This window comes from Odontesthes bonariensis, chromosome 21 (assembly GCF_027942865.1).
Source record: "Odontesthes bonariensis isolate fOdoBon6 chromosome 21, fOdoBon6.hap1, whole genome shotgun sequence".
Lineage (NCBI taxonomy): Eukaryota > Metazoa > Chordata > Actinopteri > Atheriniformes > Atherinopsidae > Odontesthes > Odontesthes bonariensis.
Window position 1 is genome coordinate 20154192 of NC_134526.1, and position 16162 is coordinate 20170353.

General features: G+C 39.9%; 1 protein-coding gene across 1 annotated transcript; it reads right to left on the reverse strand.

Annotated features, from left to right (window-relative positions):
- Nucleotides 1-2573: 2573 nt before the first annotated feature.
- Nucleotides 2574-11915, reverse strand: pecam1a (platelet and endothelial cell adhesion molecule 1a). Its single transcript, XM_075454295.1, has 15 exons — nucleotides 11737-11915; nucleotides 11602-11625; nucleotides 9371-9664; nucleotides 8539-8835; nucleotides 8185-8448; nucleotides 7703-8035; nucleotides 6758-7057; nucleotides 6377-6658; nucleotides 5723-5855; nucleotides 5530-5597; nucleotides 5390-5443; nucleotides 4946-5035; nucleotides 4798-4854; nucleotides 4243-4265; nucleotides 2574-2941 (listed from the first exon to the last, which is right to left on the reverse strand). Exons 1-15 carry the CDS (start codon nucleotides 11792-11794, stop codon nucleotides 2771-2773), a joined length of 2448 nt encoding a protein of 815 aa, XP_075310410.1. The 5' UTR covers nucleotides 11795-11915; the 3' UTR covers nucleotides 2574-2770.
- Nucleotides 11916-16162: the final 4247 nt, after the last annotated feature.

The window sequence follows — 16162 nt, forward strand, 5'->3', positions numbered from 1 at the left end:
GTGTCAGGGAACTCCCGGGAAGCATGGCAGGGAATTAAGACAATGACTGATGTCCCACACAAGGGCAGGGGGAAACCCTCCCTGGACTGGAAACACTGCTTGGACATGCTTGGAGGTGAGGACATAGACAGTGCCAATCAGCTGAACAACTTTTTCTGCCGCTTTGAAAGCGACAGAAATGACACCGTCGACCCCCCATCACTGTCCCCTCCCCCTTCTTCATCTGAGTGGAATATAAGGCAATCTGATGTCCTTCAGATTTTTAGGCGTAGCAATCCTCGGAAAAGTCCTGGTCCAGATAACATCTGTGGCAGTGTCCTAAAGCACTGTGCAGAACAACTAGCCCCTGTTTTTACTGACATTTTTAATTCTTCTCTTAACCTTTGCAAAGTCCCTATCCTGTGGAAAACATCAACAATTGTACCAGTTCCAAAAACTCAGAGACACCTCAGAACCCAACGATTTCCGTCCAATAGCACTGACCTCACTGGTCATGAAATGCTTGGAGCACCTGGTGAAGCAGCACATTGTTTTTAAAACCCACAACCTCATGGATCCTCTGTAATTTGCATATCAAGCCTCCAGGGGGGTGGAGGATGCAATTTTAACATTAATGCACCTTTTGCACATGCACCTTGAAAGACCTAAGGCCCATGCTAAGATTTTATTTGTGGACTTTTCCTCTGCTTTTAATACCATGCTACCAAAGACTCTTTTAGACATACTTGCCAATGATTTTAATCTCAACACCGGTCTTATTCACTGGATAAAGGACTTCCTAACTGGCAGAGCTCAGCGAGTCAGAGTTGGGTCTCTCCTCTCTGACTCTATTACCACATCTATGGGCTCCCCACTAGGTTGTGTTTTATCTCCCCTGCTATTTATTTTATATACAAATGCATGCACTAGCACCTTCCCCAATAGGCATTTTATTAAATGTGCAGATGATACAGCTCTAGTAAGCCTCCTTGAGGATGGAGAAAGTGATCACGGCCCAATTTTAGATTTCTTTTTAGACTGGTGTAAGGGGTCAAATCTGATTTTAAACACAAAAAAGACGAAAGTAATGTCTATTGATTTTAGAAAGTCACAATCACCCTCTGCCACAGTCGTCATGGGAGAGACCATTCAGGCTGTCCCTACCTACAAATATCTTGGTGTTGTGCTTGACAGTAAGCTGAAATGGGACTCATGGACTGACCTACTGCACACCAAGACACAGCAGAGAATGTATTTTTTAAAGAAACTGCTTGCTTTTAATGTAGACAACCGGATGCTTCATATGTTTTATACTGCTTTTATTGAAAGTGTTTTAACATTTTGTATTATTTGTTGGTTTGGCAATGCCACTGAGGCACAAAAAAAGGTGGTCAGGAGGACAGTCACTACGGCTAGCAAACTACTTGGTGTCACTCTGCCAAGTATGGAGAGTATTTATAGGGAGAGGCTTGTTAAAAAGGCTGACAACATCATCGCTCAATATAAGCATCCACTGTCCTCCTCTTTTAAACTCCTGCCCTCTGGATGTCGTTTTTGTCCCCCCCTCCTGTCCAAAAACAGGTCAAAGTTCTCTTTTATTCCCCAAGCGATAAAGGCACTAAATGAGGTCAGTAGTTTATCCAGCCACCCAATGTAGTGTGTACTAGTAGCTGTTTTGTGTTCTATGTTCAATGTTTGTGTGTTTTTGTCTTTGATATGCCTGATCGTGTCTCATGTCTGGTGCCAGCGAGTGTAATGCAAGTACAATTGCCCCACGGGGACAAATAAAGCTCTAACTAACTAACAATATAGGGAACAGTAAGAAAGACCTTGTAAGTCTACAATCTTTGAGCATTCTTTTGGGAATCTGTAGAACAATTAATGTATTTCACGATCTGTTATGTGATCAGGTTGATTTTAAATGAATCATATGAACTGCATATGTTTTCTGCTACTAGTTGGACTAACAGCTATGTGATCGCACTTGTCCAACTAACACCTTTAAACATACTGTACACCACAACTCTATAATGTAGAGCACTGTGTGACATCATGTCCCCAGCTTATTTTTGGGTGTATGGTGTCTGTCTGGGTTGACACCAAATTAATGAAGCACATCTTCCATGTGCTTAAGCCTTTCATCTCAAGACACAGTCCTCATAAGATCAGAACTGGCAGGACTGACCCGATGAACATATCTGGCGTGTGGAGACCTTGAATAAACTCATGTTATATCATCCAATTAAATCCTAGATAATGGAAAACGAAATGGATATCTCCTGATGTGGCGGCCGCAGCGACAGCCGTTCTCACATTAAAGTAGATCACAGGCAGATGGCACTATGTTTCCACTGCTGTGCAGCCTCAAGTCTGTCCTCTAGTTCTTTAAATTGAAATGACATATTTTCACACATCAGAAGGGTCACTAATAATGATATCGCCATTCTGCTGACTGCAAAGACTATTTCCTCCCATTTCGATTTCAGAGTCTGTCACCATTGTTATCAGGCATAAGTCATGGCTCTTCCTTTGGGTTCATGAAACATATCCGCTCCCACTTTCTTTTTAAGTAACCATTAACACCAAAAGACAGACACAGTTCACAAAATCATTTTATTTATTGTTAAAAAAAATCAAAGCAAGTCAAATTACAGAGTGGATTTTTTTTTAAAAAAAGAAGCATTTTCAAAACAGAAACTAAAGAATGTATTTGCTTATGGGAGTCGCTTTGAAGATCATTCAGCACAAATATTCCAGCTGCATAAACAAATAAGGGATTGTTATGGGATCATTAGGAGTCTGGCGTGGAGTCACATGTTTCTCCCCCCTGGTCACCTGTGTCAATGCTAACACTGTTGTCAATCTCGGTTGGGTGGTCAACGTTCGCGCTGTGGTCACCATGGTTACTGTGGTCACTGTGTTGATCATTATCATGATTCAGTTGTGCGTATTCCACTGACACCTGTGGAAATGCAAGGCTCACATTAGGAAATAGTCTTATTTGTGGCTGATACACTGACTGACTAAAGATACAACCCAATACAGATGCCCCATCGGATAGGTTTAAAGATCATGGGGTCTGTCTGGGATTACATTACATTATACAGCAATAGAGGACATTGAGACACTCAAAATCACAATCTAAGTTGCCAACTGATGCAAACAAGGGAGCGCAGAATAGTGTTCCAGTGGTTAGAACAGTAAAGAAACTCTGGTTTGGAACTACTGGTTAACAGCTTTTCTGTGAAGAGTTTGTCTGCTTGGGTTTTCTGCACATGCTTCTGTATATACTCACAGTCCAAAGACTGCAAGCATGCATTGTCCGTCTATTTGTTAGCCCTGCGATCAAATTAATCTAGTTTGAACCCCATTTTTCCCCAGTGGCATCTGGGATAAGATCCATCCTTCCATGACCCTAAACAGAATCAAGCCAGTGAAGGGTGGGTGGATGCTAACAAAGCAGGAGAGGGTTATTACAAAATATGTGTTTTTTGGTAGATTTCTTTTGTTTCAAATTCAATCAAGAAATTTTGCATTTCACAAAGAACAGCTGAGGTCGAGTTGTGCTGTAAAATACCAAGAAAACCCTCAGACAGAAATGTTGGAAAGACTGCTAAAAAGGCGAATAAAGTCCTAGAAGTGACTGCAGAAGATCTTCAGGTAGATTTAGCAGACTGGGTTGGTGAGGCACTGTTCAGCATCTGAAGTTGGCATTCAACAAAGCCTGGTGCCTTTTGGAAAAAAGAACACTTCTGCAACTGTTGAGCACAGTGGTGGATCTATCATGCTTTAGACTAGTTTTGCAGGGATTTCACTGGTACCGGGAACAATGGACTTTATTAAATACCAGCAAACTTGAAGCAGACAGTACTCAATGAAGAGGCTAGCGAGCAGTGCATGCAAGATGGTCCAAGAATCTCACAAAACTACAGGCCCTTTGCAGGAAGAAAATACAGAATCTGCCACTGCAAAAAAGTCTTGCATGATGTAAAGTATGGAAATAAAAAAGTTACCTTGTCTTGATTATTATATAAATATATCACATTTAACTTAATTTAACATTTAATTAACTTAAAACATAATTCTTTCAGTTACCTGTTGACAAATTATGAAATTTGACTCCACAGGGTGACTGTTTATTTAATTGTGTTAGTCTCTGAAACGTCTCTCTGACCAAAAATACCACAGAGGATTATGAGTGAGTTTGTCCGTTGTTAGTATGTGTTAGCACTGTGTGCATAGTGTATACGCAATGCTACTTACACCGTCAGTCAGCTCTGGAACACCTGCAAAAACAAAACCAGAGGTCAAGCTCAGGAAAGAAAAGAAGCCTGGGGATTAATGGAGGGCTTGTGTAGCCATCAGCACTCTGTTCCCAGGAAACACATTCATGTGTACATGCTGATATAGCCTTCTTCCACTGAGTCTTAAAGTGCACAGAAAAAAGGGTTTTCCTTCATTTCTGCTGCATTATGGTGTCACAACAATGCAGTCAACCAAGTCCATGACTGAACAATGGACACCAGTTCTCCCGTGAGTATCCAACAATTAAACAGTTGCTCACTTAGTTGAAACGGATGCACAGACTGTTTGGCTCTGTTGTTAAAACAGGAAGCTCTCTTTGACGAAAGCAGGAAGTGGACACCTGGAGACTGAGTCATCTGTTATAATGGGACATTCTTTTGCTAACAATGCAAATGTTTACAGTAGGAGCTGATCCTGTTTCCTGCTTTAAAAAAAAAAAAACAACAGTGACCTTATTTCTTTCACCATATTACTTGAAATGGCTTTGAATTAGGAGCGTGACGTTTGTCTTACCCTGCTGAGAGTTGCGCACTTCGCTGTACACGGTGTCTGTGCCCTGTTTCACTGGAGCTAACAAACAAACGGAAGAGTTTTAAGCAGTTTCCTTTGGTCACTCACTGAAGGTTTGTCGGATAATACTGAAATTAAGAAGTCGTCTCACCTCCGTTAGGATCTGCCTCTCTGATTTGCACTTCTGTGTACTGAGGTTCGGGCTTTTCTGGTACGGTCACACTGTTCTGGTCTTCAGACTCTGCAGCAAAAATAGTTCAACTCAACAGTAATTCCTACCTTTTAAATAAAAAGTGCAGATTTAAAATGATAGTCAATGGATCTTGTTGGAGTAATTCTATTTTTCACCAACTTAAAGTTGTACGAAAGACAATGTTACAATAACATTATGCTACAGAACAGGTTGTGTCTGTCTACACAAAATTGCTTATTATCCGTCCATTAGACCTCCATTTTTGTCTAAATCAAGTACAGAAATACATATAGGTTTTTCCTAACTCTGATTTGGGTGGTCCACTGGACCCTTTTAGCCTTTGAGAAAAGAGAAAACAATAATAATGATAATTAAAAATGAAACTGTCTATAGACTACTCACCAGAGCCTGAAACATGTTCACTCCAAACACTTTTTCCAATCATGCCAGGCGTTACTACACAGGGAGGACAAAAGCAGAAAAATTCTGATTCCTGAATTGGTGCAATCAACAGCATTACTTTAATGTATGAGCATCTTTACCATTGGCAGCCTCGTTGACTTCTGCCTGGGTAAGGCTCAGTCGCTCTGTTTTGGTGCTGGCCGACTTCCTGAGATGAAATCGAGACAGAAAACGATCAACAATAGGTCCTACGGGCATCACACTTTTACAGCTTACATGAGTTCACCCATAAAATGCTTCTCTTAAAATACGAGCATAAACAGTATTACTTACACCGACAGCTTGCCAGTTCTTTTCCTCTTGAATTTAAGGAGACGTGTTTTGAAGGCAATAACGAGGATCAAGATGAGTAAAAGTAGGATGCAGAAGACCGCAATAAGACCTTTCTTCCACCCAGCCAACTTCACTAGAGAATACACTTGCATTAGACATATGGATCAACCAGATGATTGCTACATTATAACTTAATTATAAAACTCACAAGAACGTAAAACTTTTCTGCTTAATCGAGTTAAACATTTGGTTTTGGGTGCACACACAAGTTAATAATAATTAATTTCATATTTCAAAACAGCATCAGTGTTCAGTGCAGGTAGATTTAGCCTTTAAATTACAGGTCGGAATCAGTTATTTGTCCTTTTGTTTTCTAACAACCTTTGAATCCTGATGGTGTACCGACTGATTTGTCAACAAGAGGAGGAAAAAGATTTTTTCCTCGATTTTTTTCTTTTATACTGCGCAACATTATAGTACCGTTACGTAATCATTATATTCTATGCTGAAAAAAAATTCTTCATTGTGCGACTGGGGACTTGCAACTATACAGCAAGCTGGTTGTTAATAATGCACGAGACAAGTTTAACACATAACTACGCAGTTATCTCCACCTTCCTCACACCACAGGTAGCAACCAAAGAGAAAGCACACCTCCAATTGTGACTTTGAGACTATGCTTGGTTTCCTTGGCCAGGTTTGAGCTCACACAGAAGTATTCCCCTCCATGCTCTCCTCTAAGATGTTGTATTCTGTGGGTTCCTTCCAGTTTATTGGTAGAGAGGGAAGCAAGGGCACCCTTTGTCTCACTGTGGTACCAGGTGAAGTTAATGGGTGGACTCCCACTATGAACGGAGCAGATGAGACTCACGCTCTGCCCCTCAGAAATGTCCCCTGCGTTGGGATGAATAGTCAGCACCGGTTTTGACACAGGCTCTGTGCAGAAGAATAAGTGTTAGAGATACAGTTCAGCATGTTTTACATCAGCTTTTTTTATTTTTTATAATATTGTCATAATTCCTGCATGCAACAAACCTATTATTCTGGTTGAATGCAGCAATTGCTGTCCCAATGCTACCTCGGCGGGCTTGCTAAAACTGTTTCTTGCGTGGCAAAGAAAATTGTTTAAATCCAAGCTCTTGAGGATGGCTGGGGAGTTGAAGATGGCCGGTTCTCCTGGCTCTCTCACAACTTTCTGCTCAGTCAGCCTGCTTGGGACGTGCAAGGTGTACGTGATGGGCAGAGTGCCTCTGTCACTGTGACAGAGCAGCTGGAAACGCTTTCCCAAAAACAGCGTGCCCCCGACCACGCTCAGCACAGGTTTCGAAACAGGAACTGGGAGAAAAAATAAGGAAATGTAGTTAAGAATGGATAGTCTGCACCTATGCCGAGCTATATCAACAGGCTTTGAGCTAAATGCTAACATGCTCAAAAGCAGGTATAATACAAAGTATGGCTGAGGCTAATGAGAATAAAATTAGTTTAGTGGGCCTTTGGACATAAATCAAAGCAATCTGAAATTTGATGGAACTATGAAAGTCACAGGATTGTCAATATCGAACAAAGCTCATCTTGAGAGAAGCAGAAATGTTTGAAACAAAGTACATCCATCCATCCATCAATCAATCCATTTATGCATTCATCCATCCATCCATCATCAAGAATATCGACAACTCAGGAGTTGTGGGAGCTTATTTTTATCAGTAGTTGTCTTGGTATCATGTACAAAAATTGGTCAAAATCCATCTAGTAATACCCTTATCCTCTGACATGGTGATGCTGGCTCATTTATAGCTGGACCATACATTTTCATTAAAAGCAGACATACACCAGGCCAATCGCCACGAGCTACATGTATGCATGTGTCACAGCACAGGACAGTTTTTAAAAGGCACCAAGGCGGTACTGGCTCTGCAGTGGCAACAGCATGAGTATAGTCCTGATGGAGAGGAGGCTACAGATGGTGAGTGCAATGCTTACCTTTGGCTTGAACAACAAGTCTTTGGCTCTCCTTAATGAAATTATGTCTCAGAGAAGCAGTCTGGGCTTTACAGGAGTAGTTGCCATTTGTTTCACGGTTCACCACAGTAATATACGTCTCTGCTCTGGTCTGTTGGATGTTATCGTTGTAGGTCGATTTTGTGGTTTCATTAACCATCTCCAGTTTGATGTTATCCTTGTAGAAGAAGAATTTCATGGTTTCATTGTTGATCGTCTCAGGAACGTAAATAGACACAGAGCAGGTCAGTTTGAGACGGTCTCCTTCAAATAGTTCTATGGGCTCCACAGTCAGCCGTGGCTTTGAAAACAGCTCTGTGGGGTTGACAGCAAAATTGAAAGGTTATGAATTCTTTTTACCATATATTTTCATTTTGATGACAGAGATAGCTTTAAATGTATGACGAGGGTGTACTGGTGCTATATTAGGCTTTTTTTTTTTTTTATTAATAATGAGTTCTTGCCTTTGACTGTGAATTCTTTATAGTTTTCTTTCCGGACATTTCCCCACTCTGCCTTGCAGACAAGCTCCCCAGAGCCCCCCTCCTGGGCAGTAAATACATGACTGAGGGCTGACACAGCTTTCTTGAGAATCCTTTTGTCCTTCACAAGGAATACTTCAATGTTCTTTAATGGGATATCCACCACTTTACAGATAACTTCCACAATGTCCCCCTCAAAGACATTTTGGGAGGGCAGAATATTCATCACAGGGGTAATGTTGAGCACTGTAAGACACAATTCAGAATAGTCAGACACACCTTTCCTCAAGTAAGTTGATCTACCTCTTGTGACAAACTAAGACTTGATGTAATCACCTTTGACAATCATTTGAATCTCATTGCTGCGGTTGGAGCCTCTGTTCCCAGAAACCAAACTGATCTCGTAGTCACAGGACAGGTAGCATTCACCTATGTGTTTGAGTCTTAGAGTGGTCTCTGAGGAATTTCCAGTTTTTTGTAGCTGCTTTATCTTCTCAGGCTCTCCATTCCTAAATCTCCGGTAAAATTGGAATTTTAAGGGTCCTTTTTCCTCTGGGGCACTGCAGGTGGCCATGAATTCCTCATTCTCATAGGGTGCTAAATTATTCAGAAACAGAGTGGGGGTCTGCAGGCCTGAGGAGAGGGAAAACCAGTGGAATAGTGAGAAGCACAGCTATTATTTTGCATACCGACACATTCAGATATAGAGGTAATTACATGTATTAGAGCTATTTTAGCATGAGAAACACATTGGGATGTGTGGAAGACTTACTTAAATCTTACTTAAATTGCATTTGATTATAATATCCAACAGTTAGTGTGGAACATAATGCAGAGATTTTAAGTAAAACTACAACATTCAAGTAAGTACAGCTGATTAGATGCTGCTGGCTTAAAGTAACACTCCTCAGACAATTGTGGGATGTAACACCACTGTCATGAAAAAAAAATCTGTGTGAGCCCTCCACATGCACAGCCATACACCCATTATCTGGCCCAGGAATGTGCATAACAAAAGTCAGTGTACTTCGAAACGAGTCAGAATCATATAGTTTAAGGTTTACTTTCTTTTTTTTTACAAAAAAGTATCCTACAAAACCAGACAAATGCAGTAATATCACTAAATGAAAAACCAAAAAAAAAAAACACCCACTGGCCTCAGTTCTACCTGTTACATCCAGTGTCTGGCTGTTGCTGGGGCTGCTCTTGTCCTTAACTCTGACTCGACATTCGTAACTTCCGGAGTCAGCTGCCCTTGCTGGGTTGAGCTCATATACCACCGAGTCTTCTGTGGTGTTAGTGGAGTGGATGGGAGCGTCATCCCGTGTGAGCTGGAAATTGTGTAAGAGTTGAGAGATGTTGCTGTGACTGACGCTGACCTGGCAGCGTATCGACACCGGTGTCCCGCTCTGAACTGTGCTTTTGGGTAGGATGGTGAGGCCAACGTTGTTTATGATGAATGCTGTAGTTTCCAATGTCATGCAGACACACAGAGACACAAAGTCATGAACATAACATAGAAAAAAAAAAGAATTAAACCAACAACAGGGACTTTGGCTGCTAACACACTATGCTGGGTAAGAGAACTCAGAGAACTTATAGTTAAGGTCAGGAAAAATACTTTTTAGATTGAAATACTTTTTGGAAAATGTTTATTTTTTTTGCTTGAGTGAAATATTGATACTATTCATACATTCGATACATACATACCAAATATGAAACTACCTATTTGTTGATTATCTCATCTTAGCCTAAAGACCAGAAAGGGGGTGGTGTAACTAAAACTCGCATATCAAATAGTCAGATCTCTCTTATTTGGACAAATCTTTAATCATATTAAGGTGCAGATTGGTGGATTTTGATACCTTAGTACCTCGACACAAGTAACAAGCAGTTCACCTCGTTTTCTACTTTGTATGCTACAATAATTGGCTGTGGAGATAATAATAAAAATATTGTTTTTCCTGTGTAACATTTTTACCTCAATGGCAGTTTGTTGTAGCTGTGTTCTGAGAGAGGCCACGTTAAAACGATTTTATTCAAATCATTATCATTTATCTAAATCACTATCTTGAAATCAAAAGTTAATCTCATCATCTTGAGATGGCTTGAAGTGATAATGGGTTATTTATGTCATTCTTGAGATCACAAGGATTGTTAAGGACTTGTAATTATACATTTATGTTGATATCTCAAAATAACAAGGATGGTTTTCTCAGGTTATAAATTTTGTTTGTTCGGGCCATTAAAGTGCGTCTTCCTGGCACTGCAAACAGGGGCTCATCTGGAGGGCAGCCACTAACTGAGGCATAAAAGAATTGGCTAAACTCTTATCTATGCGCAGAGATGTCACCGCCTTTGGTCAAGAGCAGACATTTCCTGAACTCTGTGCAGCAAACAGAATTATACACCCATGTCTTGACTTAATGCTATAGATCCTTCCAAACTGTAAGGACAGTGATAACCAAAGCTGAAAGGAAGTGTTAACAATCATTTTTGGGCTCACCACAATCACCTTACGATCCCAAGAAACCAAAGCTTGTTTTCTCGTGATAACCGGATAATATTATGAAGCATGATCTTCAGAAAACAAAAGGCAAATCAGCTTCATCTCAAGATAACAGACTGTTCATCTTGTGATCTTGAGTAAACGCCATCAAAATGACTAATCGGCAGCAAGAATTCTGTAGCTCTAACTACTATAGACAAATTAGAATTCTTCTCTAAACTTCCATTTGTCAGTCATCCTCAGATTCAGTTAGTAACATCTCTGTAAGGTCAAACTGAACAGCCTTGGGCTCGACTGATGAGACAATTTGGGAATCAGACGCAGGTCTACCTAATTTGCTCCCACAGAAATGAAACAACAAATGCTATGCATTTTTCTTTCCAAGCGTTAGCCGTGTTAGGACATCTTTAAAAAAAAAAACAAAAAAAACTGTCTGATGTGCTCTCTTTTCTTTCCTTTTTTAAACAAAAACACCCAGATTCAGTTCACTGACCCCCAGGGAGGAAAAGGGCATGGCAGAGACTTCCTCTGAATAGTTAAGAACTGTTCAGAGGAAGTGAGAAAAAAAAAGATCTAGTGGACATTAGCATGTTCAATAAAATTCCAATTGTTTGATAGCTTGTATAATTTAGGATGCACAGAATCACCTGTAATAACAAAAAATGACTTCAATGAATATTACTGAAATATTTAAAATATCAAGAAGGCCACAGTGTATTGAACAATACCTGTTTCCTGCAAAAATAACTCTGTTTAAAGGTGTGTCATAAAAATAGCTTCTTTATGTATTCAGGGAGGACTACATAACCTCAAACTGTCACAGCACTGTAAAAACTACAACAAACAACAACAACAAAAAAACAAGAAAACACTTGAATACAGAAACTTACATGACTCTCCTCTAGTGCATTGCCCTGCGTTTAGGGAAAAAGAGAACAAGGAGGGGGAAAAGTGAGAATTGGGAGATTAGGTTTAAGTGAAGCAACATCCTTTATCCTGAAAGAGACACGGCAGTAGGTCCTTACAGATGAGTAGGAGGCTGATGAGAAGCTGAAGCAGCAGTCTGGGGGGTCTGGAGCCCATGGTGAGCAAAGATAGTCCACTGATGATCGTCAGCTGGCAGAAGAGACAGAGGCCAGGAAGGGCACTCAGAAACAGGGGAGGAACCTGCCAAGGGAGAGGTGGAGTGTGTCGAAGTCAAACTGTTCAGGGCAGTATTAGTGTTGGGGGGGGTGTTCCTTGCCTTATCAACCTTGTGCTGCTTGAACGAGCAGGAAGTGGCTTTTACTTCCTCAGGAATCTTGCATTACTTCACTGTTTTCATTAGTGTGCAAGAGAAGAGAAAATTCAACAATAAGATGCAACCTGTCAGCTCTCTGACCTCACATCCTCCTCAGTTCTCCCTTTCAGCACAAAGAGGCTGTTTCCTACAAAAAGAGTCACTCCCAAAAAGTTGGAACATAGTATAAGATTGTACCAAGTAGAATGCAATGCTTTGCTGATCATTCGAAAGCTACACTAAACTCTAAATAGCATCAAGATAGAAAGGTTAAAAAGTGCCAGTAACATGTTCTGAGAAGTTCACCAGTCTGTGAAAGACTGCGAGTAAAAAATTGAAAATTGCAAAAAATTTTGGGGGATTTCGTCATGTTTGTCTACAGTAGAGAAAATCATGAAAAGATTGAGAGAATGCTGGGAAATCAGCACACACAAGGGACAAGGCTGAAAACCAATACTGAATGTCTGTGATGTTCAGGGAAAAAAAAGAAAAGAAAAAAAGACAGATAAACACAGTTTATCGCTAAATCCACAAATTCAAGACCCTTCAAACACTACTGTGAAAAGATTAAAAAAAAGAGACATTAACAAGGTTGTCTAAGCTCATTTACAATGGAGTGAGGAAAAGTGAAAAACAGTTCTCGGTTCTGATGAATCAAAGTCTCACATATGTGAGAGTGCTATTAATGCCTCACAATATATATATATTGAAGCAACATTCAAAGAAGACAATATCAAACCACTTCTCCAGGTGAAGTAGAGCATGACTCCGTAAAGAAAGAGCACAGGTGCTGAACTGGCCTGCTTGTCGTCCAGACCCATTATTCACTGAAAACAGCTGGGGCGTTATCAGATAAAAACATAATAAAGGAAGTCCAAACCTCAGTCATTATCCTTTATGGAGCAAGAACGGGAAAACAATTCACTGACAAAACTACAGCATTTTGTCTTCTCCTTTACCAACTGTGGTTTAGAATATGCAGCACAGCGTCTCGCACATGTCTCCGTCCCAACTTTAATTTCAATATACTGTGAATGTCACATTTCCAATTAGCCAATACTTTCTCGAAAGACAACTAATCCATTCAGTTTCAACTTTCAGTCGATTGTCTTTGGATTCATTTTCAGTTAATTGTTGAGCTTAAGTGGTTTAGATCACTGTATTCCATTTCCATAATTCAAACAACGTCAAATGCAGGTTGGAAAGTGTTGGAAAGTAATGAATGAGACATTTTTAACTATGACTACATGGTGTATAATTCCATTTTTAATTTTTAGAAATTGCTAACTAGACACACACAGAAAAACCCAGCAGGAATTATGCAAAAACCTAAATGTCACGCCCAATGTTCTTTGGGCAATCTCACTTTCTTTGATAATTGATGTCACTGAACGTTCTCTTTTGATCTGCAGGGATCCCTACTGTCATGACCTAATCTCTTATCATTAATTATGATCAAAACACGCAGTGTTTTTCGCAACACCACTTTACACTTTATCTTCTCTCCAGCACCCAGTCATCTCCTGTTAAGACTGTGAGAGGAAAGAAAGATGGAGAACCAGTCGTATTATTCAAACTAATAATTTAGCAGGGCACTCGGTGGTGATTTACATGAGAGAAATGATCAAATGATGAGTCATTTGTGCAGAAAAATAAAATATAAAGAAATCTCATCAAATGATTATGGCCCCAGTCTGGAAAATTCATCCTTCAATTAATTTTATTATTCAGTCAGTTGCACACAAATGCAGTAATCTAACAACAAATAGTGTAATAATACTGTAGTGGGTACATGCAGAATTAAACTCTTAGTACTGACTCCAGTGGGCTACTGACAACTGGTTTTACTTTGTTGCTTCCTGCCAGATTTATTTTTTTTAGCACAGTGCTGTGTCATGTAACCCTTCACCGTGACCACCAAGAGGTGCTAAAGTTTAACTGAAAAAGAAGGGTTTGGAAAACCTTTCTTGGTTATTCTCTATGCTTGCCTGCATTAAACTCAGTTACTTTCATTTTAGCTGCATTAAGCTCCTTTATTTCACACAGAACTGAATCAAAGCTGCTGCTTCACAACAACCATCGTGTTCCAAGACAAACTGCCCGACTAACTTACGAAAACAATGTTTTTTTCTTCTCCATCTTCCAAAGACTTGCAGTTATAGATAGTATTAGTAATGATTTTCTGAACTACAATCACATTTGGAGCATTGTCCATACAATGGATGCAAAGCTCTTTTTGGCTTCTCCGAATTAAAATGAATTTTGTCCAAATGACTTACATGTGGTTTTGGCTGGAAAGAAATGGGGCGCAGAGGCCTGTGTTCAAGTTGCTAAAGCATGAAAAGTAAGGTCGAGCTTAAGTGAAGGAAGCCAACATGCTAGCTTGTGATTTTCTTCCAAAACCCATCAGATGCGGTAATTTAGTTTTCAGAGAACGTCTACAAATTGTAGGGGACAGCCAAACCCGTAGAACATGTGGATGATACTGCCTGAGGACATCGTCCCATGCACTTCATTGAGGTTAGGATTTTCACATGTCCATTCATAACATTAACTTTATTCTTGAACCATTCTTTTGATAGAAATAAAAGTTGTTTTACTGCATGGCACTGCATTCTCACTTAATGCCATACACTTCTTTGTAGGCCTATCCCATCTAAGACCCTCATGCATCATTTTTCTGATAGTCTTGTGGCTTGACCTCATGATAGTTAGCAAATTGCAGATAGGGAGGAATGATCCTTTGGGAGAGCAGGCTATCCGCTTGTAGTCTTGCCATTAGGATAGATTCACATGCTGCCGACTAATTCACAAAAGCTAAAATGGGAGACGTCTTAGAAGAACTTACCTTTGGTTCACTGACACCCGCTTCTGGCATGACCTTTGTTGGTCAACCAGTCCTGGGCAGAACAACAATAGTCTTGAATTTCCTCTATTTGTCCATTTGTCAGTGAACTGGTCGAGTCCGAACTCTTCCAAGATGTTTTTTTTTATTTTTTTATTTTTCCCAGCCCAGTGACCATCAGTGACCTTTTTAAAGTCTTCAGAAAAGTCCTGTTTGCGCTGAAATTTCCTTTGGGCCACAACAGAAGGGGCCAGCCACTTACATCTGACTGTCATTAGAATTTATGAAAATGTCATGGAAACCTAACAATGACACTGTTATTTAATAAATATGGCCTCCAGTGTCTTTCTTTGTCTTTTAATCTTTGCAAAGGGAGCATTACAGGCACTTGAGTCAAACATACAGTCCTCGAATGCTTGGAGAGGACGCATGAGCACACATCATTTACAGGTCTCCGTGGCCTCGAAAGAGCAAAAGTTTAAAAGAGAAAAGGTCAGCTCACGCACTCGAGGATAGGTCACGAACTTCAGTTTTACACCTGGTGTGGCAAAAGAGGAACCACTGTCTAACAACAAAATGCTTCTGTCTTGCTGATAAAAGTAATTTTCCTCACTTATGAAACCTAAAAACAAGAACTGATGCATTACACCTCAGATAATGGAACATTCAGCATCTGCGAGGCACAGTCTGCAGGCACATGTGATGGAAAAATTTAAGTACAAGATAATAGCAATATTTTACTCTACAGAACCTAACTACTAACCCTGGATTCTTTTACCACTTATAATATAGGTAATATTAGATCATTTAATAAATGACAAAGTTTAATGTTTTGTCTCATTTGCTCCATCTAATTATTCTTCTCTGCTTTAAGGTCAATACTTTAAGTACTTTTGTGTACTTAAAAAAAAAAAATCTGATGTATTTGGTCAAATTTCACAAACTGTCAAGAATTACTATTGTGGCAGCGTTCTAACTGATGTTTGTATATAGGTCTGTACTGCCAAACTCCCAGCTTCTATCAAACCAGTTCTTGGTTTGTTTGTTTCAAACTGAATTTACAGTTCAAATTCTTGAAAGCTCAAACATCATATGACCTTATTCCTTTTGCTGTTCTGTTACTGATGGTTGCAGACGGAAGCGTGTGAAGGTGGCATTGAGAAGAAACAGCTCACTTCAACCACAAATGACTTTGCTTTCATCAAAGACGTCTACCTATGAGAATATTCATGAATCCCTTAAAGGTTTGCGCACTTCAGGGGTTTCTAAAGGACTTTTATTCTTGTTGTATGAATGTGCTGATGGTAAATTAGACAAGGACGATGTA

Excerpts from the sequence above, each read along its gene's own strand:
- pecam1a (XM_075454295.1), bottom strand. The coding sequence starts at position 11,794 with ATGGGCTCCAGACCCCCCAGACTGCTGCTTCAGCTTCTCATCAGCCTC. Across the intron at positions 7,058-7,702 it reads ACTTGTTGTTCAAGCCAAAG|TTCCTGTTTCGAAACCTGTG; the intron begins GTAAGCATTGCA and ends TTTTTCTCCCAG. Across the intron at positions 5,598-5,722 it reads AGAACTGGCAAGCTGTCGGT|GAAGTCGGCCAGCACCAAAA; the intron begins GTAAGTAATACT and ends ATTTCATCTCAG.